This window comes from Epinephelus lanceolatus, chromosome 19 (assembly GCF_041903045.1).
Source record: "Epinephelus lanceolatus isolate andai-2023 chromosome 19, ASM4190304v1, whole genome shotgun sequence".
Lineage (NCBI taxonomy): Eukaryota > Metazoa > Chordata > Actinopteri > Perciformes > Serranidae > Epinephelus > Epinephelus lanceolatus.
The window spans coordinates 21,689,532-21,711,873 of record NC_135752.1 but is presented as its reverse complement, the minus strand read 5'-3'; the positions used below and the strand labels follow the sequence as shown (position 1 = coordinate 21,711,873).

The 22,342-nt window shown below is 41.5% G+C and overlaps 1 protein-coding gene across 1 annotated transcript; it reads right to left on the bottom strand.

Annotated features, from left to right (window-relative positions):
- Positions 1-652: 652 nt before the first annotated feature.
- fgf10a (fibroblast growth factor 10a) lies at positions 653-21,773 on the bottom strand. Its single transcript, XM_033647268.2, has 3 exons — positions 21,032-21,773; positions 4,415-4,518; positions 653-1,515 (listed from the first exon to the last, which is right to left on the bottom strand). Exons 1-3 carry the CDS (start codon positions 21,474-21,476, stop codon positions 1,315-1,317), a joined length of 750 nt encoding a protein of 249 aa, XP_033503159.2. The 5' UTR covers positions 21,477-21,773; the 3' UTR covers positions 653-1,314.
- Between the last annotated feature and the right edge of the window lie 569 nt (positions 21,774-22,342).

Here is a 22,342-nt window from a genome sequence, read left to right as displayed (position 1 = left end):
CCCCAGAGGTCCTGTGTCCATGTCTTGACTGGTAAGAGCCAAGTCCGATCCACAGTTGAGCCTCTGACCTGTCAAGACATGGACGCAGGACCTCTGGAGGTGTCTTGCGGATTGTGAGGTGAAGTACCAGCATTTCCCACAGATGCTCGATCAGCCAGGTCAATACCTTGAGCTCTTTGTCACGTTCCTGGGGCCATTTCTGAGCAGTTTTTTGGTGTGGCATGGCACATTGTCCTGCAGGGAGGAACCACTCCCACAGGGGAGTGCTGTTGCCATTGGCCATGGTACGTGTCAAGTGGCATCCATGTGAATGCCAGGACCAAAGGTTTCCCATCAGAACATCACATTGTAACAAGTTGGTCAATAGTTTTCACTTCACCTGTCCATGGTTTTTATGTTGTGGCTGGATGGTGTATAATAGTAGGGCATAGTCACAATAGCTTTTAATTCCCAGCACTTTGCATGGTAATATAGAAATAATACAGTAAATCAATTGCCTGGGTCAACTGATTGAAGCATTTCCTTGAATGTTTAGTTTATATATGTATTTATTTCTATCTCTTTGCTGTGTATTTACAGTAAGAACAACCAATAATTGAACTGTGAAAATATCTGAAAGGATTCAAAGTCACTCAAACAACTTAAAGACAAATATATTTTTTATATTTATTCAGGTTTAAATGATTAGTATTCAAAAAGAGAAGCATAAATGGTAAAAAAAGACAAGAATTTGTCCTTTTTGTGTTTTTGTTCTTTTTTTGTTAAATATTACACAAAATAAATAAATTCAAAGAAAAAACATGATAGTGTTAGACTTGCTGTTGTGTTGGTACCTGTTGGTACTTGACTCTCTCTTCCTTTTCATTTCCTGCTTGTCATGCCTTTTCTTCTCCTCTGTTCATCTTTCTATCAATACATCCTCTTCTAGTCTTTCTTTTCCTCTCACATATTTTTCATTTTCTTTCTTCCAAGTCAAGCGCTTCACATGTACACAAATCTAGAAATGTGAGTTACTAATCACATTTTGGCACAGAAGTAATTTCTTTTCATATTTTCTACTGTGCCAATGTACTTGATAACTTAAAACAGAAAATAATATATACATTGTATAGCAATATATCTTATTTCTTTCTTTAAAAATAGAAATGTCTTTATCAAACAGAGATAAAATGTCCATAGGTTTCCATTCTGTACCTCCTCAGTGCATCATTCAGATCTGATTCAGATCTGTCCAATGTAGCCATCGCTGTAACTCCAAAGAAAATGTCCGACACCCTGCGTTGTGCAGAGCTCTTTCATGGCTGATATGTCCAATCATCGTGGTTGTACCACAATGGGCAGGAAGTGAGTGGCAGTGTTTTTCCTCCGTGTCTTCTTCCCCCTCATTGGCTTTCCGTTGGCGTTCAGTCCCACAAACATGTGCTTCCTCTTGTTGCGCCACTCTGCTGAAGCGTAGGTGTTGTACTTGTTCTCCTCGATGCGTTCGATCAGACGGCAGTCTGGACCAAAGTCCCTCTGTAGGGGAGAGACAAGATGTAAATGTCAGATGTTTAGACTTGAAACATTTGGTTGGTTGATACTAGTTTCAGTTTTTGAATTTCAAGGTTTTCTTTGTCTTGTATGGCAGTAAACTGAATATTTTTGGGTTTGAACTGTTGGTTAAACAGAACAAACTATCTGATGGCATCTCTTTGGACTTTGGGAAATCATCATTTCTCACTATTTTAGGTAGTGGGTCAGTTAGTCAGAAAAAAAGACCCCTATTGATTTTGAGAGCAGATTCATACATGTAAAAATGGTTTGATTTCAGAACCTCGATGACGCTGCAACAGTTTTTGGATTTCTCAGGCTCATATTTAACTACTCTGCAAATCAGAAGGCTGTTATACTGTACAGCTGGGGCTGCTTACTTGCTGTATGTTTTATTAACTCCCCATTTTAATGGAGCCTAGTTTTTACTTAATCATAATCTTCTCCTTATCCACATCTTGTTGTCAGTTCCTTCTCTTAAAGGAATACTTCACCCACAAAATGACCATTTGTATGCAGTTTTTTTCATGCCCTGTTACCTTGAGTTCTTGAATAACACTGTTTTCTTGCATGTCTCCGCAGAAAACGACATATTGATTTAATGACTGATTGGGGACCATGTTTGACAGCCAAACTATATTAAAACTCTCACACAACTCATGCAGTATGATCCAAGTCTCATTTATCCAGTGATACTGTATGCTCAGTACTTCCAACACAAGCATTTTTGCTAAAACCTTACAATTTAAAACTGAACTGAAAGTGAAAGCTATGTTCTCTCCACAGCCAGACTGCAATACTGTTTTTTCCAGTGGAAATGCACGTGTTTGGAAAGTACTGAGCATACAACCAGATAGACGAGGCTTGGATTATACTGCATGAGTTGTGTGAGAGTTTGTAAACGGGTGTTTTAACATATTTTTGCTGTTGTTAAATGTGGTACCCAATCAGTCAATAGATCAATAAAGTTGCTGTTTTCAATGGAGGCATGCAAGAAAAAGTTTTCTTCACAAATTCAGTGTAACAGAGGATAACTAACTAATACACAAATGGTCATTCTGTGGCTGAAGAATTCCTTTAATCTTTCAGTTTTGTTATTACTATGACATTTAGTTGTTACTAGAAGTTGTTCTTTGAGGCCTTGACTGAGCACAGCAACAACATGATTTATCACTACTTGTGACAACACAGACAAATGGTAAGCTGTTGCTTAAGAATCTGCTGCACAGTCCCCCATGTAATCAAGGCCAATTTGTAAAACCAGGCATGAATTGTTTCAGAGGATGTTTGTGTGTCAGTGGACTGGGGGAGGGAGGGGAGATGTCGTAGGGCAGCGAGGTCAACATGAGATGTGACATCTTAAAGGTTCAGGCTCTGTGCCAGCAAAGAGCATCGTGACACGGTGTTTGTGGCTTACGTTACCGCAGTGACCACCCACTGGTAAATAAAGAGAAAATGATCTGAGAGAGTAACATTTGTCAGTTTACTGGAAGCTGCCCTTGCGCTTTAGGCTAACGTCGCTTAAACAGCCAGTTAACTGGATGCGGTTATTCACGAGCAAAAATGTACTCGCCAGGCACGCACACACACACGCACACACACACAGACACACATGCACAGTATAACCCAGTCTCTCCCTCTGTATCTGGCCACAGCTGTTTAAATTGGTTCCAGAAGTAAAACTGAATGTTCCCAAAGCAAAATGAGAATATTTTACAGACACTGTGCAGCTATCATACGCTGGTGCTCTGTACGATCAACCAGTGTGTGTGTGAGTCTGTGTGTGTGTGTGTGTGTGTGTGTGTGTGTGTGTGTGTGTGTGTGTGAGTGAGTCTGTGTGTGTGTGCGCATGCTGGCTGCCTTTCAATTAAAATGATTGGAAAAGCAGATAAAAGATAATACTGTAGTCTAAAGTGACATCAAATTATGGTAATGAATTATGAAAAATGATGGTTTCAGTATCATTTTATTGAGTTACTTACAGGACTGATCTTAAAACGTCAATCTCTACTTTTAATAGAAAAACTTATGGACGTGATTAATTTTGCAGAGACCACACAGTGGATTCATCATTCGTCCTTCTTCGTTGGTTTTCTTTGAGAATTCTATACAAATTGAATCATGGTTTAACCTACAGGCAATCATAATCATTTGTGTCCCTTATGTGTATTAATATGGGGATTAAATGAAACAATGATTTCATTTGATTACCGCCGGATAAAGAGGGCACTGTGTAAACCCATCAAGTGTAATCGAATGCCATGCTCTTCACCGCCGCGCTACTATGGCTTGTGTTGCACCGAGCAGAAGACGTCATGGGAATTCAGTTTCAGGCCATGCAACAGAATGCCTCTCTGTCTTTTTCTACCGTGTGTCATTTCATCTGTGGTGTGGCTCCCAGAGAGACACGCTGAAAGTTGGGTCTTTCAAAGTAAGCAAAAGAGGAAAAAAAAGAAAAAAAGGAGGGAGAGAATGAGATGAAGAAAAGGAAGGAGAAAGAGAGAAAACAGATGAAACAAGGGCTGCTCTCCCCAGAGGGACTGAAGCAGAATAGAGAAACTGAAGGATTGTGTTTCCTGTTTCTGAATGGAGCAGAGAGGAGAGGTAGGTAGCAGAGGAGAGCTCTCATTGACTAACTGTGGTTCCTATTTCTGGAATAGAGAGTCTTGCAGTCTTGTCCATTGTTTTTAAAAGGCATTCAAGAAAATTCAAAGCTGCAGGGTCACCAGTGTAGGGAGAGAGTGTCTCTTTTGCAAGACTTTGATACATTAAGACTGACACATGTTACTCAAAGTCACCAGTGAAGAGGAGATTTTGGATTATAAAAAATAGTAATAGATATCCTTCACTCAAAGGTGCAGATCATTGTGAAACAGCTACTCACCGCTCCGTATAGCTCTCCCTTCTTGCTGATTGCCAGGTAGTAGTTACTGCTGAGCCCCCTGATGGCCACGACTCCCACATCCACTGACTTGATCTCCAACATACCTGGTGCAGCGGGGACAGAGAGACAGAGATTTAAAAACTTTGTCCTGCTGATTTTACATTCGTCTGATACCAGATATATTTTATTTATGGTGCTGAATAAGGTCACAACTAATGATAATTTCAGTATTAATGCCTGTGACATTCCAGCATGCATGGTGACCTCTTCTTATCGTTTATTTTGTTGACATCAGTACAAAATACAGAGATAAGTGATATAAACCAGAGGAAAGCAAAAAAAGTCACTCTTTCGAAGCTGAAACCAACAAATATGTGTTTTGTTTTTTTTTTGCTTTATAAACCGTTTAAGTGATGAGTTGAATGTCAAATTTGATGTTGCATATTTTGACTAATCACATTGTTACCAAGAAAATATGAAAATGCACATGAAAATTATGAGAACATCACAAAAATAGGTATTTGACAGTATTAGCAGTAGTTTAAAATGCAAAAAGGTGCATCTTGGAATAAGAGATTTTAGACATGGATCTTTCTTATCTTTAGACATGGATCTTTCTCCACACTGCAGGAGAAACCTGAATAATCTCAGTTTCTTTTGCACAAGTGAACCCCAGTCTTGTCTCCCCGTCTCTTTTTTCCCTCACTGTGTGACAGTCAGACCTCAGACCGGCCTCTTGCCCCCTGTTCATTTGCTGGTTAGCTCGCAGGCTGCGTGCCCTGGGACCGAGGTGCAAGCCAGGAAAAAACATTTCTCCGTCCTCTGTTTGTTTTTCTGACCAGGGGAGCTCAAGCGGGCAGGCAGGCGGGCGGGCACACGGACAGGACGGAGAGAGGCTCTCTGGCTGCCAATCTGGCAAGAGGTCAAGGCGTCCGTATCAGTTTTCAAGCCTGAACCAATTACTGGTTTAAGCTGCGGCCGCCGGCCCTTTCTTCTCTCATCCTAAAGCCAGTTACACCAAGCCATAAAACTATCAAGGGTTTGAGAGGATTAGCTAAAGGGGCTGTTAGGAAGTGGAGTATAGTTGCAGGAAAAGTCAGAAGGATGGAGTGAGAAATAGGGACGATCTCTCCAGACTGTCTCTAGAGGTCTGATATTGGCTATTTTTATGTGCACACAAATATTCCACTATTTTCTGAATATTACAATATTCTAAATTTGATGTGGGTCTTGTGAACAACATATTCTGTTAAAGATATTCCAAATTAGGCCTTCTCCAATGAAGCATTTTCCGATTAACGCATGGGACATGCCGGTATTGTTCAGATTTTTGGAGCATTCTTTGGACATGTAGACAGTCCATTCAGAATATGCATCTCAGTTGGAGTTTTTACCACAGTTTGCAACACACAGCGTCTTGCCTGTTGTCAGTTGGCTCTGTGCGTTGTCATGGATATGTCGTACACAGACCAGCAGTGTGCAAGGCTGTGGGGTAGAGATGCATACCCAAAAGAAAAGCCCATTCTGAGCAACACACCTACTTTTAAACATTATAAAAGACTAGGACATAACAGGTTTCATCGCAATGCCAACCTTTTCAAGAAGGTGGTTGAAGGAATGAAAGAGGGACGCTGTGTTTGCACTTTGATGCAAAGAAGCAAATGGCACAAGCGGCTCCAGCCATTCCAGTATTCCATATTTTGACGTGATAAACAGCATGTTAGGGCACATCAATCAGTGTATGCATGGCTGCACGTTCATGGGAATTAGCGGAATATTCATTTCCGTTAGCCGTGTAAACAGCTCAGTAGGAATATTGTGTTTTTCAGAATGACAGTGAAACCCAGAGTATGTTTTGCCTGTAGATGTAGTCATTGTCATTCTTGAGATTTTAACATGACAGATTTGGACAGCTTTCTGTTTGAGTAATGTGTTATTATAGACAACTTAATGCCAGAAAACAATCTGTAATTCTCTGAAGAGTGAATTGGCAGCATATACAGCAGTACGGTTACCATGAAAGACTGAAAACGGACACAGTCTCAAGCAAACATCCAGAATAATTACTGTTTTCATGTTTGATTTCTTTCTTTGTAGATTTTGCACATATTTTCACATGTTCCCCAACTTTGGCAGCAAGGCAGTAAAAGCAACTCCGGAAGAAAAAGTGACCAGTTGAAGCAAATAACACTAAATACAATGTGAGAGGAACGGTTAAAGGTCAAGCAAATGTCTTTTTAAATCTCATACAAACCAGTCTTCTTTCCAGACGCCCCTTTCCTGCTCTCATTCCCTTGTTTCTCATCCTCAGACGGGGATTTGCAACATCCTGCAGCCCTGGTGGGATTTTTATGATAGTCAGAGAGATGAAGGGATGAAGGTTGAGGAGAGGTTGAAACTTCAGATGGAGACATCTGAGAGCATCTGCCCTCAAACAGCTGTGTTTAAGAGCTATGAGTCCTCATCTTTCTTTCTTTTTCTCTGCTGCTTTTACATCTATCGCTACTACACTGTCACTGACATCTCCCGTTGTCTGTTGTTATTTGTCTTTGCTTTGGAGTAGGAGTGAGAGACCGTTTTGCATTTGGAAGTGTGTAAAGATGGCATAAAAATTAATTTGATGTTTTGCATCTATGAACCATCTTCTTTTGTTATTGTTTTTGGCCTTGTTTCTTTTATGTTAAAATCATTCCCTGGCCTAAATCCATCCCCACCGTTCCTTTATTTGGTCAGTAAGGGCTTGTTAAACCTCCTAAACTTCAAGTGGATTTTCAGAGCTCACAGTGCATCATGTTGGCTTGTTATGTTAAGTCCATTACTCACACTGACGTGCACCACAGCACAACACTTATCTATCAGGTTCAAAATGTTCCATCTCGCTGCAAACACAGCTGACATTTCTGAGCTGTGATCCGTCAGGAAAGGATCTGTCTGTGCTGCGCTAAAGGCTGGTCCACCTGTTCAAACCCTTTTCCCTCCTCCCGTTTGATGTGGTTTGTCGAAAAACCAAAGCGCAGGGCTCTTTTATGGCCCCTTTGCCAGTTACCAGAAGCAGCCCGTCTGCCTGCGAGTTAAAAGGCCAGGCTGCAACAAAAGGCTTGGATTGCAACAACAGGGTTTATGGCGAGGAGGCAGAAAAAAACAGGACCTGCGCTTGTAACAGAGCCATTCATCAGGTTCTTGTGCACACAGATGTACATACACACATAAGGTGGAAGACCTGCATTGATCTTAAAACTTTACTTTTCTATTTAACATTCAACACTTAGCATTATTAGTGACTCAAGTCTGTTCATGTATTTTCCTCTTTTTTCCTTTTTTTTCTGAGAAGGGAAAGCTTGTTTTCTCCCTCCTGGTTCTTAATTATAAATTTATGTTTATAAGTGCAAAGGAAAAAATGTTTTATAACCCATCACTGAAAGCACAAACAGTACAGGGTTCAGTTAATATAAAAGGCATGGACATTTTCCGCTATCAACAGAAACTACCAAGGGCAAACACCTGTGTGTGTACAACTTTCATAGGGGTCTTTGCCAGTCAAACCCAAACCGTAACACTAACGGAGCTACAAGTACAAATAAACACAACCTGGCCTTCTAACAGTGAGAAACTGTTCATTAACCACTTCATAAAGACCACCACCATGTTTAGAGGGTTTTGTAGCCAAAAATGAAATCCATAAACCTGAATGGAAATCTGCCTTTGACACACAAAAGCAGACTGCAGATTGCTTGTGTCTTCAGTTTGTGATGTTAAATCCACATTTCATGGCTGGCTGTTGTTGATTTGTCGTCTGGTTCTCTTCGACCTTCTGACTTACATTCCTTTATTTCTGTTTATCAATACTTGGTCGGACAACAGACGCTACAATCACAAACTGAAAGTGTGTGCTATGTACAGCAGCAGCAGAGTCACAGCACAGAGTAGCAGGAGTCAGATTTCCCTTCAAGTCATGATAGTAAGGAGAGTTAACCGACAAGATGATGGCTGAGGATGTGGTGTCAAAGTGAAAAGCAAAAGCACCTATATGGCAATATTTCTATGCTAATAGGAAACCTGATAATGTTAATGAAGGAAAAGGAGTTGGTTACATCTCTTAGAGGTTGGAGGTGTGCAGCTCACTGGCTGCTACTTCTTGTTTCATGGCCCCCCTGCATATTTCATTAAACAAATGTCGAAAACAACAGCTGTCTTTTTATGTAAATGCATTTAAATGAACGATAGAGGTAGTGCTAATCTCACTGACAAACACGTTGCATTTTCTGTGATTACTTCATAATACAAGTCATGTTTTGCCACTTAAATGCTTTTAATGTGAAGCTGCAGCAGTGGGAAATGTTCAGTTTGCATTAGCAGTAACTTAATACAGCGCTCTACACTTGTAAAGTGTCTGGTTTAATGACTAACGCTTCCTAGCATAGGAAGTCTAGTTTTGGCATGAATTGGGTGATATGATACGTATTGTGATAAGGGGGGTTACGATTCAATATATTGCGATATATCGCGATACTGTAAGCAAGGTGATATATTGCAGTTGTTTTATAAATCCAACTGTGCGCCTTTTATGACTCTGCCTCTTTCATAGGCCTGTGTTCCCTTTGTTTAAGTAGTGGTATGTTGTCACGTTGGAGTGGAAAAGTCTGGCTTAAGATAGATTACAACTCTGCCCCCTTTGCATAAAAATTATTGACTAAAAAATTAGTGGTGTTTTTGAGAATCAGTATCACAAAACATAACATTTCGGTACTCGAGTGTATCGACATTTTCTTACACCCCTGGTTTTAAGGAAAGTATTTTTGGGAGTAGTCTACAGTTATTTGTTTTGTAGCCCATTGATGAGGCTTTTAACTGTGGTTTGGCATGAAATTCACTTGACTCTCACTGAAATCTGTCTTCCTTTCTTTTCTTAAAGTATGGTTTTGGGTATTTCAAGGTTTTACAAGAGAGTAAACAAAGAAGAGATGACAGGAAATGAGGGAAGATGAAAGGGAGAATGAGATGCAACAAAGTAGTTCTCAACTTAACCTTGAATATTGAGTAAGTAACAATATTTTTACTTAAGTGATATATATTCTAGCGCCCTCTCTACCCCTGGAGGCTTGTCTTTATGTTACCATCTATTCAGTCAACTATACTTTAGTTGTTCAATGTGTTTAGTCAGTCAGGAAACTTTATGATGATACAATACTGTAAGAAGATTCAGACGTTTCAAGTTGTAAATGATGATTTGCTGTGATACCATAGAAAGTAAAGTCAGAGGTAGCCTTCAGTTGCAAGTTAAGATGAATTAAACACTCATTGTTTCTTTTACTGCTCTTAACAGCGCCTCTGTGCACATATGCATAACGCCATGCTCACAGATCCACACACAAACACAAATGGGATCACACACTCAAGGAACACACACATACGCAGACCTCCCGTCGACCCCCACTCGGCCCCCTTTAGAAACACGGTCAGTGAGACTCCTGCTGAACCTAAAGGTTAAGGGAGGTTATGAAAATGTTTCCACTGTTTATCCAGGGGCTTTTTTGAAGATTATACTGCGGTTGTTCACAATTTGACCTCGACACGGTGACCAGCTGTGAGCGGGTCTACTGCGTGCCTGCAGCCCGGAGTGGTCTCGCTCTCCATTGTGAAATATTGTCACTCGCGGACTAGTTTGTGTCATGAACTCCCCTTAGCGAGGAGAATGGAAATGCTTTGGTTCTTTTATTCTGGGTCCAACACTGATATTTGGATGAACCTTTGACTTTCCTGTGTTTTTCTGCAGCAACTAATTCTCTCGCACGCCTTTTTTAGATGTGAAATGTAAGTGTGACATCCAAAAACATTTTTTTAAAGCAAAAGCCATTTTTGAAAGATTTAATATCTGATTTGCATCAGTTGAGGTCCAAACACCAAGATCATTTTTCTCTCCGAAACTATAGCAACAAAGTGACTGACGATGTCTCGTATTCATTGTGACATGAGTTTACATCCATGCAGCTGCCAAAGACTCAAAAGAAAAGGGAATCTCAAGCCAGTAAAAAACAAAGATACAAAAGAAGAATAGAGGAACTCTGAAAATACAAAATAGACCACCAGTGTGATTAAATCAGATATCAGTTGCAAATATTGAACTATTCTGCTGTATTTGGTCCTATAGATACAAAAAACAAAGAGGAAAAGGCATGCGATGGAGTCGTCTTGGTGCACATCATCAAAGCCGTGGTTTTAACAGGATTAAACTGTTTCCTTTGTACAGTTTTTAATGTTTGGTTGAATATTTCCGGAGAAATGAGAGAGAACAAACACTTCTCGGTTGTGCTTGGTGAGTGCCGGTGAAGAGATTGGGTTTGAGTGCTGTGTGTTATGTGTTTTGAGCAGCGTTGAGGTATTGGTTTAGACTGATGTGGTTGACAACAGTATCATCCTGCGCTAAGTGGCCACATCAAAGCCCGCCTGGCCGTAGGATTTGACCAAAGCTGAGAAAACAGAGGCCTGTTTCTTATTTTCAAAAAGGCCTATTTTTTTTTACAAATAGTTTTTTTGGGTAAACTGATTTGTTTTCAAAATTTGTTTTGCTCGTATTAAATTTCTGCGTTATAAATTAGATTAAGCAGATATTGTGTGCCCTATTGTGCACTACACTGAATGGTTTTCTTCTCAAGTCTTTTTTCCATTAGTAGGATTGTTCTTTTTGACCTGCACTCACTGTATTATTTAGCTTATTCTTGCCCCCATAATGGTTTTATTTCCTTCCCTGACAGGAACACTCACATCACTGTCTCTTGTTGTACAGAAATAGCTGAAATCGCATGCTGTTCTTCAAGCTGTATGTGATTTCAAAACTGGCCGGGGTACGGGAAGAAAAACAAACCTAGATTATTCCAAAAATCAAACAAAAGGGGATCACCTGAGCGAAAACCCTTTTAGTTTAAAATACCAGAGGTCTAGCCAACAGATAGCGTTGAGTTTCCCGTCTACGCTGCTCATCATTCCAGCACCGCATAATTTGATCTCACTTTACCGGGCGCAGCAAGACCGCAGCGAGTTATGTCACACACGTTTAAGAGCAGCTGGGAGGAAACCAAGAGAAATTCACAGTGATGTTAATGGTGATTTGATGGAGAGGAGGAAAAAAAAGAAAAAAAAGCATAACCACCTGAGATATTGTGATTCCTTTAACACAGTTGACTTTGTAACATGATAAAGTGCCAAAGCTGCCAGTTTCTGTCAAAACATTTCATGGGCCTGACACGGCAGGAGTTATGTTTTCAGGCAAAGTGCTGTGACGGTCGTCTGCATTTCACACATTTTTCATTTACAGTTCAGCTCCCAGTGAGATGTTGCCCAACTGTTGTGGTCGGAGTTGTTGGCGTTGGACTCTGAGCTTTAGAAATCTTGTTATTGTACACCACAGATATAATGCACCGACATGCACAAATATTATTCAGTTTGTCACATGTGTCTTTCTGTCTCTGTGTCGTTCTTACTTCCTTTGTCTTTCCTCACACATGCATTCATGTTCGCACACATACAGTACACACACACACACACACACACACACACACACATACAGGGTAATTAGCTGGCATTCCTGGCTGCTCTGTTCAAACGGCCAGGCTGTCCAGATGCCTCTCTGGACTCAGCTCTAAGCTCTCAGCTCTACCTTTGATGACTCCATTAAGAGCCTCACTTTCATGCAGTGTGTGTGTGTGTGTGTGTGTGTGTGTGTGTGTGTGCATGTGTAACAGGGTTAGGGGTGAGTGAGAGAGTATGGAGGAGCAGGAACATGAGGTGTGTGTGTGTGTATGGTGGGGGGCTTTTCCTACAGCACATGGTGTCTATATGGCAGCAGCAGCCCTGGATGTTATCTGTCACAGGTGCTATTCTTCACCTCCTGCTGCTTTACTGGCCATGAATTCTGCCTGTTCACATGCACCAGGCCAACACCAAAATGACACTTTGGGTATTAGACTTCAAATGCATTTTTCAGCGTAGTTACTGAAGCATACTATAATGCCATACCAGTTTTCTAAAAGAAGTTTATAAAGGACTTGGGTTGCAACTAACCATTATTTCCACTGTTGTTTAATCTAACAACAATTTAAACGACTATTTTCTTGATCAATTAGTCGTTCTAGCCATTGCAAATCCCTAGAGCTGATGATTAAGTTTTAAATGTGTCCTAAGGACAGTCCAAAACTTAAATATATTCAAGGAACAGTTATATAAAACAGATGAAAGCAGTAAATCTTTGTCAGAGAACCAAAGAAAGTTTGGCACTTGAATTTAAAAATGTCTAAAAGAATATCAAAATAGTTTCTGGTTCATTTCGACGTCCAATCAATTAATCAGCAGATGGTTATAGATCTAAAACAGACTCGATTGTTTTAATGTTTTCTGGAATATTAAAGGTAAACTACGCAGTCAGTTACTGTTCTGTCTCACCAGCAAAAGTGAAAGCCAAAGCCAAACTTAAATTTACTCTTGTTTTGTGTTTCACCGCACTATATTTAATTTTTTTCCCAGTACTGTGTCTCTTGAATGCCTGCTGCTTACAGTCTGCCACCTGTTTGCTACCTTTTTATAAATCCCAGACCTCACCTGAGCACTGTGGGGGTACACGTCCATAAAAGTCCTGAACACAGGAAGTTAGAAAATACAGTCAGAGGGCAGAGTCTCTGCAGAGAAATACATCGCCACACAAGTTTATATGAGTCAGAAAGTTGTTCAGTTTCTTGCTACAAGAGGTCACTGTTCAGCCTGGTTTAAAGAATAAAGGGTCATCTCATGGACAGATGAAGCAGCTTAATTACACGTACATACTAAAAACATTTTTCATAATCTGAGTTTCGTTTTACATAGACGTTTCTTCCTTTCTTCACTATGAAATCCTCTCTGGAACACCGCAGCGCTGGCTCCAACTGTGCTGACATTACACAACGTTATGACATTAAGCCGCGGAGAAAAGTGTCTGGCTGACACGGCGAATACTGCAATTTCTGGTTCTTAACTGTAAATGATGCGGACAACTTTCCCATCATTGTTTAATCCAAAGTGAATATTACTGTGATCCTGCTTTGTAGCTCGTTGCCAAATGTAATGATTTGTTATTTAGACAACAACAAACTGTTGGATCATTGTTAGGACAGCACTGAGACGAGCCAGAAATGGAGCCGAATGTGCAACATGTTTGCGTCTATACAGCAGATGCCTCTCTGTATTGATAATACGACCTCTTGTAGAGAACATGACTAAGGATCTGATGTATCCAGAACTTCCAGTTAACTTCCAGATAAGGGTATTTGTGAAGTACGTTTGCTCATTTAGCAGATTTGTGTACCACGTATGAAGTACATGGAAATGATGATTCACACTAAATCTTGATGGTTGTTTAGAAATCTGGTTGATTACTGAAACTAGTCGTAAGTCAGAGAATCTCCCCCTGTTCCGTCCTCTTTTTCGTCCTCTCTCAAGGATATTTATGATTGTACTCTGCAAGAATCCTCCACATAACATAAACAATGAAAAAGGCCGTCCATCAAAACAAAGATGTCCAACTTAAGATTCTTTGTGGATAGTAATCGACTCTTGATGTTTGGAGCCATTTTCTCTTCAGAGAGCCGAAGCAGCGGAGGATCTTACAGAAACATGATTTGCTGCTGAAAGACTTTTGTTTAAGGTGGTGCCTGACTGCTGGGGTTTGTGGCAGGGCCGCCTCGGTCTGCCTACAGAAATCTGGCTCTTATTTCAGCCTTGTTGTAGCTGACACATTAATGGACAGAGGAGTGAATTGATGGGAAAATATATCAAGCAGCGATGATAGGAAATATGTAAACAGTGATGGAAAAATGAGACGGATCCTGTCATTGTCCTCGGCGACTCTTGGCAAAAACACTGAGCTTTCAAAAGGATAATGACTGCACTTCAACAATGCAGAAATATCTTAACCAGCATCTTGATGGGAACGTTTTATTAACTGCAAGGAGTTTTTCTGATCATTGTCAGCACTGCATGTTTCTCCCAGACACATCCAAAGCATGAACACACACGTGCTCCGTAAATTACTCTGCTCAGGCAGTTATGGGGTCAAAGGGCTGCATACATCTGGACCTCTGGACCTTCACATTCACCCCCGTGTGGGAGATGGAAAATAGTGCTGACAAAGGTTGGGAGGGAGACATGAGAAGTTAAAAAGGTGTTTTTACTTATCTTGCCTCGGCCGTGAATTGGAAACTTTTTTGTTCTCAAATAATTTTAATATTTATCATAGATTTGCAAAAAAAAAAATTAGATATTGATATTGCATTTAACTGCTACATTTTAGTCACTCAATTCTAATCAAATTTGGAAGTAAAAAACAGGCATTGTTTTTACAAATGAGCGCTGACAGCTGCCTTTTTATTACTACACAACAACACACTGAGCTGTTGCAGTCATGCGGAGATGAAATTGCCAAACAGTGATGAGCGCTGCACATCTTGCCACGATACGGGGCCAGAGAACTTCTTGCGTAACGGCTCAGATAGGAGCCTTTGGAAGTTTCCAAAGTGTCAGACTATGTCTAATATTTTTTAAAAGACAGCAAGTTATAAATTAAAGCAGTAAATTTCACAGCCTCTGTTTCACAGTGTAACCTGCACATTTCAGTGAAAGGAGTCTCACCTTTGTAGGTATTTGACTGATTTCTGGGACTCTGATTGAGTTTTGTCCCAAGCTGAACGTTTCAGCCTCAAAGCATTAAAAGTGATATGTAATAATTTGTGTGAGGTGCCGTTACACCTCCAGTAAATGCCAGTAAACAGCCTGTTAATCTGTCCTTCTCCAAAGTCTACAACAGTGTCATCAATGCTTTGGTTTGGTTTCATTATAGAAAAGTAGCATAGCTCTTACGTAACAAAAGAAATCTATATTATGTAATGTTTCTGCAGGACACTGACAGTGTTTGTCTCTGTAGATTCCAGTAGGAGGAGTCATGAACCAAAAGTAGCATATGAAAATGAACTAATGATTGGTTTGTCCATACAAGCAGAGTGTAGCTCATAAGATGTTATAAGGTGAAGCCATAAGCAGAATGAATGTTAGTATAGCTGGAGGATCAGAGATGTGTGTTCAGGTAGTATATGTTTATGTTTTCAGAGTACAGCTGAATGTAATTGTTGATGTTAAACTTGGCTCCGGCGGCTTTAAGAGTACTTGATGATGGTTTCAGTATTTCCTGAACAAGCTCGCGCGGCGACGTTTGCGCACCACTTTTATTTACGGCCGTTGGACAGAAGAGTCCATGAAGATGTCGGAGTTACTTTGAATGAAAAGCAACGCTGACACTAACCTCTGGTGCATCCAGTGCCTCCTCATAACTCTCTTTTATGGGCCACACTGTTACCTTTTCCCACGAGAACCCTAAACATGCTCATCACGCAGAGAGCAGGGAGAAGCAGGGAGAGCAAGGCAGCAAAAAGAAGACACACGGAAACTGAAAAAAAGGGGAAAAGGCTGGGACGGGTTTCAAGATGTTCAGGAAGGACTTGCTACATTTTTGTGCTGCGTTAACCTTGCTGAGTCATTGGAGGTTTGTGGATACAGAGGGGAGAGATGAAGAAGTGGTTGTGGTTTCGAAGACCTTATTCAAACGTTCCTGAAACACAAATTTACATTCCACATGTTTTAAAAGAGAAAGAGACTGATTACAGCATTTTTTGGGGGGTGCATTTTGCTTTTTGTAATCAGGAGTGTAACTGCAAACATTTCCATCTCCTAATCCCAATAGTCAAATGTTCTGAAAACAATTTCAAAAATCTGTCAATGCAGTGAAATCTTTGTAACACTTCCAATACAAATCTACTTGTAACATGACTTTTTGGAATCAAGTGTAATTTTCCTTCATTCTAGTGCTGTGATCAGCCTTATTTTGTCTGGTTTAAGATACTGACACGCTCAATCACCTCTTCAATTATATGAGGAAAACAAAACTTCTTAGACTCAAAACAGACAAAGTTGCTTTGTCCAGTGTTTTCTCCAGTAGAATATATAATTGGAAATAGACATTTTTTTAGTTTTGCAGACAGAATGTGAAGTTTGCATCCTCCAGCTACACCACATAACTAGCAGTGGCAGAGTAACAGAATAGCCAAAAACACGGTTTGTGGTATTTGTCCTACTGTACCTTGTCCTGTGTACAAACATTGGTGTGTATACCTTTTAAAAATTACATGCACCAAAAGTTTTCTTTCGCACTATTTGGTGTGTTTTTCCTTCTTTCATGGCACTTGGCGGGATCCAACGGACATTTCAGCAAGTCACCAAAGGAAAACATTTAGTAATTTAATTCATGAGAGTTTAAAAATGAGGATTTTCAATGTGTTAGTGTCATTTGAGATGACTTTTCCCTTTACAGTAATGTGCAGTGAAACTACTATAAATCTTTTATGGTCACAGGAATATTTTGAGCTTCTCAGCAAATCTAATATTTGGACTTCACATTTGTTGGCGTCACATATTCAAGAGGACTTGTTTACTACGATTTGTAATAAATTATTTGAAAGTCTTTCTTTGTCCTTTTTGGCTCCTCCAAGTACCGTTACCATAACAGCAGGAATAGATGTGCATCAAAATTGTGGTTGTGGCGGCGGTTGGCTTGACCATAGTGTTTTATGGTGCTGTTGCTGCTCTGACTTGTCTGTTTGTGAGCTGTCAGCGTCGTCTTTTTGCCCTGCAGAGTTATCAGTTGTGAATTTGTTTTTCATTGCATGAGAAACTAGACGTGTAGCATGTGAGAAGTGTCAATTAAGTGGGCATCAAGGTCCATGCGTGACAGTTGGCAGCCCTAAACGATATATTTTCTTTAACATGTCACGTGCACCGGTGCATGTAGAGCTGAAGATTACGTGCACAGCTTAGATTTTACATGCACTACTGCGCATGTGCATGTGGTATTTAGAGCCCTGCAAAAGCAATGCACTATGTGTAGCACTGACCTCTGCGTTGACAAAGCTTCCTGACTTGGGTCAATAGGTAGAGGTCAAACCAGAGGGGGCAGACCTGTGTAATTAGCCTGGACATGGAAAAGCTGTACTAAATCAGAATAATGTCCCGAGTGTTAGGCTCGCCATAAATTGTGCTGTGCTCGATTCATTCATGTCAGTGGGTAATGTGTCTGCTGTGATTAATGTTAACAATAAGTATGTGTGTCAGCTTTTACAATCCGGGTGGCCACAGTGAGAATCAAAGCTCCAACTGTGGTCAGGTTGGCACCATCCAATACTAATTGAGCTACGCACGACCACAAGTCTGTGGTCCAACTGCAAACACATGTCCATTTGTTTCATTGCTTTATTCGTTTGTTTGTAAACAAGATGTGACAGTCCGTGGACGACAGCGAGGGAAGAGAACAAGGACAGTTTTGTTGCTTACGGTCAGGGGCAGGATCAATGCTAATCACATGACGGCCCGACAGGATTTCCATACTCAGATTGAGAGCACCTTACTTTGAAGCCCTGGTGAGGCGAGATGGATAGATGGGCATTGATCACATGACCACAAATAGACAAACACTGACATGCTCCAGTGAGAACACATTCACAATACAGGCCCTAAACCCTGAATGATGTACTGCCCTCAGCTTTGACAACATGATTAGAAAGACTCAGCTCTGGAGGAGAGCCTCGACCCCGGAGCTGGGGCTGAAACTTCTTCATCACCTCTGACACCATCTAATGACGCTCATTTGCAATATGACCTCCTGAACATTACCAGACTACTAGACCATGATAACCACACTAACAACTGCCTCCTCACTGGTTTTTAATTTGACGCTTTCCTAAAGGAGTAGTAGATCAAAGAACTTAAGGATGTGCAACACCTGAGTTCGCTCTGACACATTGAAGCCATTTAAGTACACTGTGTTATACTGGTATAATATGATGTGCCTCTTATAAGTCGAGGATTTCTGCATTATCTTTAAAGAGCCATGTGTTTTTAATGAGCACATAAAGGCCAGAAACACGCATCAAAGACCTAATTTGTCCAAAAGTCTGTGTACAGCTTTGTTTTGGTTCTATCAGCTCTGAAACTGTACAGTATAAGTGAGCAATGTTGTAATGTTCAGCATATAATATAAGCAAACGTTTATTGAAACTTCTGAGCGGGAATGGTCACGCGAAAAAACATCATCTCTAGTATGTCAAATACCACATCCATGTTCTCTGTTGGAGGAGAATTAAATTATGTTCTGTTTGGTTTAGTTTGAAGGGTACAGTTTGTTCTCTGCTGATTTTAGAGCACATGCAGAATAGCAGGAGGTGGCGCATGAGGGTACAAACTGCTGTATATGCAAGCTTGTGCACAGATTCAAATACCGTGCACCCAAATATATAGAAGGATGGTGTGCAGACACATGCATTGGTTAATATTTATTACATCACAGCCAGACCCCTTTAGTTTATCACAAAATTTCCACCTATCTTCTTTTAATCTGGAACTCAACCTACTAAATATCCTGCCAAGACAAAATATGACCTGATAGGTTTGGCCTCCATGGCCAAGTCCTCACATTCAAGATTTTCCTTTCCCCTCTAGAAAGTTCTTACCTACTTCCCACCACAATCAAGTGGCAAGAGCTGTTGAAATTGATGGATTGTGCTCCTAATGCCATGACCTGATGCCATTATAGTTAGTGACACGTTGCACCCTAATGGTTGAGCTCTTTATGTGCATGTGCGTTCAAAAGTGTATGTGTGTGTGCACATGTGCATGTGTGTGTCAGAGAGGACTGCAGGCGAGGGGAGGGAGGAAGAGACGCTAATTGAAATTCCTTCAGCCATGTCTGGCAGAGCCTTGGTGTCTGAGTGGCACACACACACACACACGCACACATGCACACACATATTCACACTGGCCCTGGCCCTAATAAAAGTGGGCTTTGCCATATGGAGGCCATGTGCAAGACTGGCCTCTCTGTGCTCGAGTGTGTATGCGCTCTTAGCAGGAGAGGCTTGTACAGCACCACAGACCCACAGACAGATGCATACAAACCTACGACATGTGTACAAAGTTGTGCAAGTGATAAAGATCCATTTATGAAGATTAGATTCCCAGACTTACACACACTTGACATGCCGTGGCAGATTCAAACGCATACAGCAATGCAGCGAGGGGGCCTGTTGTATAATCTTAAAGAAATTAGCTGGTGTTTTGGACGTCGCCCATCTCATTCAGCGAGCTGGCAGGGGAACTCTGTGCAGGTAAATGTGGGAGTAATGTTCTGTTCTCCCTCAACAACTACTGTCAATGTGCCCTCAGGCCATGCAGCTATTCTGAGCTGCGCAGAGAGCAAAAAAAACCTGTGTCAGTCCTGGAGAACTTCAAGATGTGTTTAACGAGAAGATAAAGTTGTGGACTACAGAATGATAACAGCTGATTTCCTGTTCTGGATCAGTTATAAATGATTATGATGACCTTTACAAGTCGTTAAAAGTATATTTCTTAGTGTAGAGATGAGATGTTCTGTTGCCATCAAATAGCTGTTGTGATGCAGTTTGGTTTTTAAGTAACTCAAAGCAAAGCAAACTTGTTACAGTAATTGTTACTGCACATTTTTCCTACAAGAGATTCCACAAAATGCATGCACTTTGCATTCATCATGCACTCATGCTCCTTCCTCCCTCAAATCCAACAGTAAAGGTATCTCAAGGTGCTTTAAAGGTACCAGTGGAGTTTCTCAGTGCCCCACAGTGGAGCACTACGAGCTGGGAGTCTTCCCAGCGTGAAAGAGTGTAACTGTGTGAATGTGAGTGGTGCTGACAAAAGAGCATGTGTGCTCTGTGACCCTTCTCAGGATAAATAAAGGTTAAAATCATATTTCACAGCCCTCAAAATGTGCGACCAAAAAAAGGAGCAAGAATGGCATGGTTACTACTTTACATCTGAGTCTGAATAACCTCATACTTAGCATATGCCCACCACTATTATAGCTGCAGCACAATAGCAGTGAGGAGTAAGTGGACTTGTCATTCTCCCCAGGGGTTTGGTAATAGCTGTGTTTTAGATATTTCCTCAAAGACGAAGAACTTTCTCTGGGCAATTTCTAATTGGTTCCAGTGGATCATCTCTCTTTTTTATCTTCCTGGCTTACTCATTTTGTTTTTTCCTCCCCTCTCCCGCTGTCATGCTCCCCCCTTTTCTAACTCTCTGTAGTCTGGCCCTACCTCGGCACATGGTGAGAGGGCTGCAAAGCACGCAGCTCTGTTATTTGTTCTTTTGCCCAGTCACCTGTCTTAATGTGCACGGTTGCCCAGGGTGGAAAACCAGAAACATGTCTCTCTACAGATATACACACGAGACACAGTGGGAGAAAACCAGTCCATAATTTGCTGCAGTGTTCTCTTTGGTGGTTACGGGCATAAAAATGTCGTTTCATAGCAAACTTCATAATGTGGACTTCCCTTTGCGCTCTTCTGTCAGTTTTTAGTGCAAGTAAAAAGTCTAAAGAGGAAATTAAATCACTCAACATCTAGTAAGAGCTTAAAAAATTCCCAGATGACCCTCAAATTCCCACAATCGATTTTCATGCGTAAAACCAGCTTAAAATATAAGGAACCAATGATGGACGTAATTGTTTAGTGGACTTACTGTATGGATCGTCCTCGCTTTTGGTGCCATTAACTTTTCCTTTCTTGTCAATGCGAAGGAAGAATTTCTGGTAGGAGAACAGTTTCCTCCGCCGCACATCTCCTTGCAGATGGTTGTAGCTGCTCCGCACATGGCGCCCGACGACCGTCGCGGAGGACGATGACACATTGGTTGCCCGTGGCAACCTCGCAGAGGATGCGTGCAGCGGTGCGGGCGATGAGGAGGGCGGCGGGCGTGAGATGAAGGCGTGAGGAGTCCCATGCGGTGCATTGTGGTCCCCTTCAGAGTCTGACGGTGTGGCGTACAGGGGTGAGGACGAGGAGGGTCCGAGCAGGAGAAGCAGGAGGAGGAAGGTGAAGGAGAGGATGAGTGAAGGAGGTCTGTAGCAGGGGCAGGTGGAGAACCAGGCGACCGATGCACCTTGTGTCACTGTCCATCTACACATGGTAGTGGAGCTGGGAGAGCTGTGGATGTGCTCAGGGGCTGGGGCATGCTGAGCTGGGTGCAGGGAGAGGGAACGAGAGTGGGAGAAACTCCCCCTGACCGACCGACTGCACCTCCTCTGTCTGGGGACCCACAACCTCACTGGGACTGTAGGTGCTGAAACCTGTGGAATGGCTGGCTGCGGTAGATGTGATGCAGCGTAATCGGTAATATTGGTGGTGATGGTGATGCAGCCGCTGTCGGTGGTGAAGCCTGCAGTGTTGTGGCTGACTCTGCTGTAGTCCCCGGTGCTGTTTATTCCTCACAAGCGCCGCAGGAATGCGTCAACATCCATAACTCAGATCACCTCGCAATGGGAGCAACTGGGGGTTCGCCTTTAAAGACCTCTCACAACCTCCTCCGTCTCCTCCCAGAACTGCCGCTCTTTGCTCCTGATTGCTTACGCACACACGCTCACACACACTCAAAATCCCTTTTAAAAGTTTGAATAGACACCTACTCTCTCACATCCAAAGACAAACACAGTTCATTCATATACACTGCTAAAAATCTACTCCACACACATGTCCCAGACCATTGATCTTCTCCAGTCCAGGGAGGTGGATCACAGGAAGGCGGAGGAGTCCTGGTTGAAAGATGCCAAACTGCTCAGAACAAATTGAATAAATAAAAACAGGAAGTCAAAACAATGATTTATGCTGCTTCTCATAAAATGTCCCGAGAAATCCACGCAAGGCAGGCCACACACAAAAAAAAGTCACAGAATCCAGACTTTCTTCTCTTCTTTTCTCTCTTTGTTTGTCTTGGTTTGTTGGAGCTGGTTTGAAGTTACTTGAGTGTGTAACTGAGCCCCGGCAGATCTCGTCT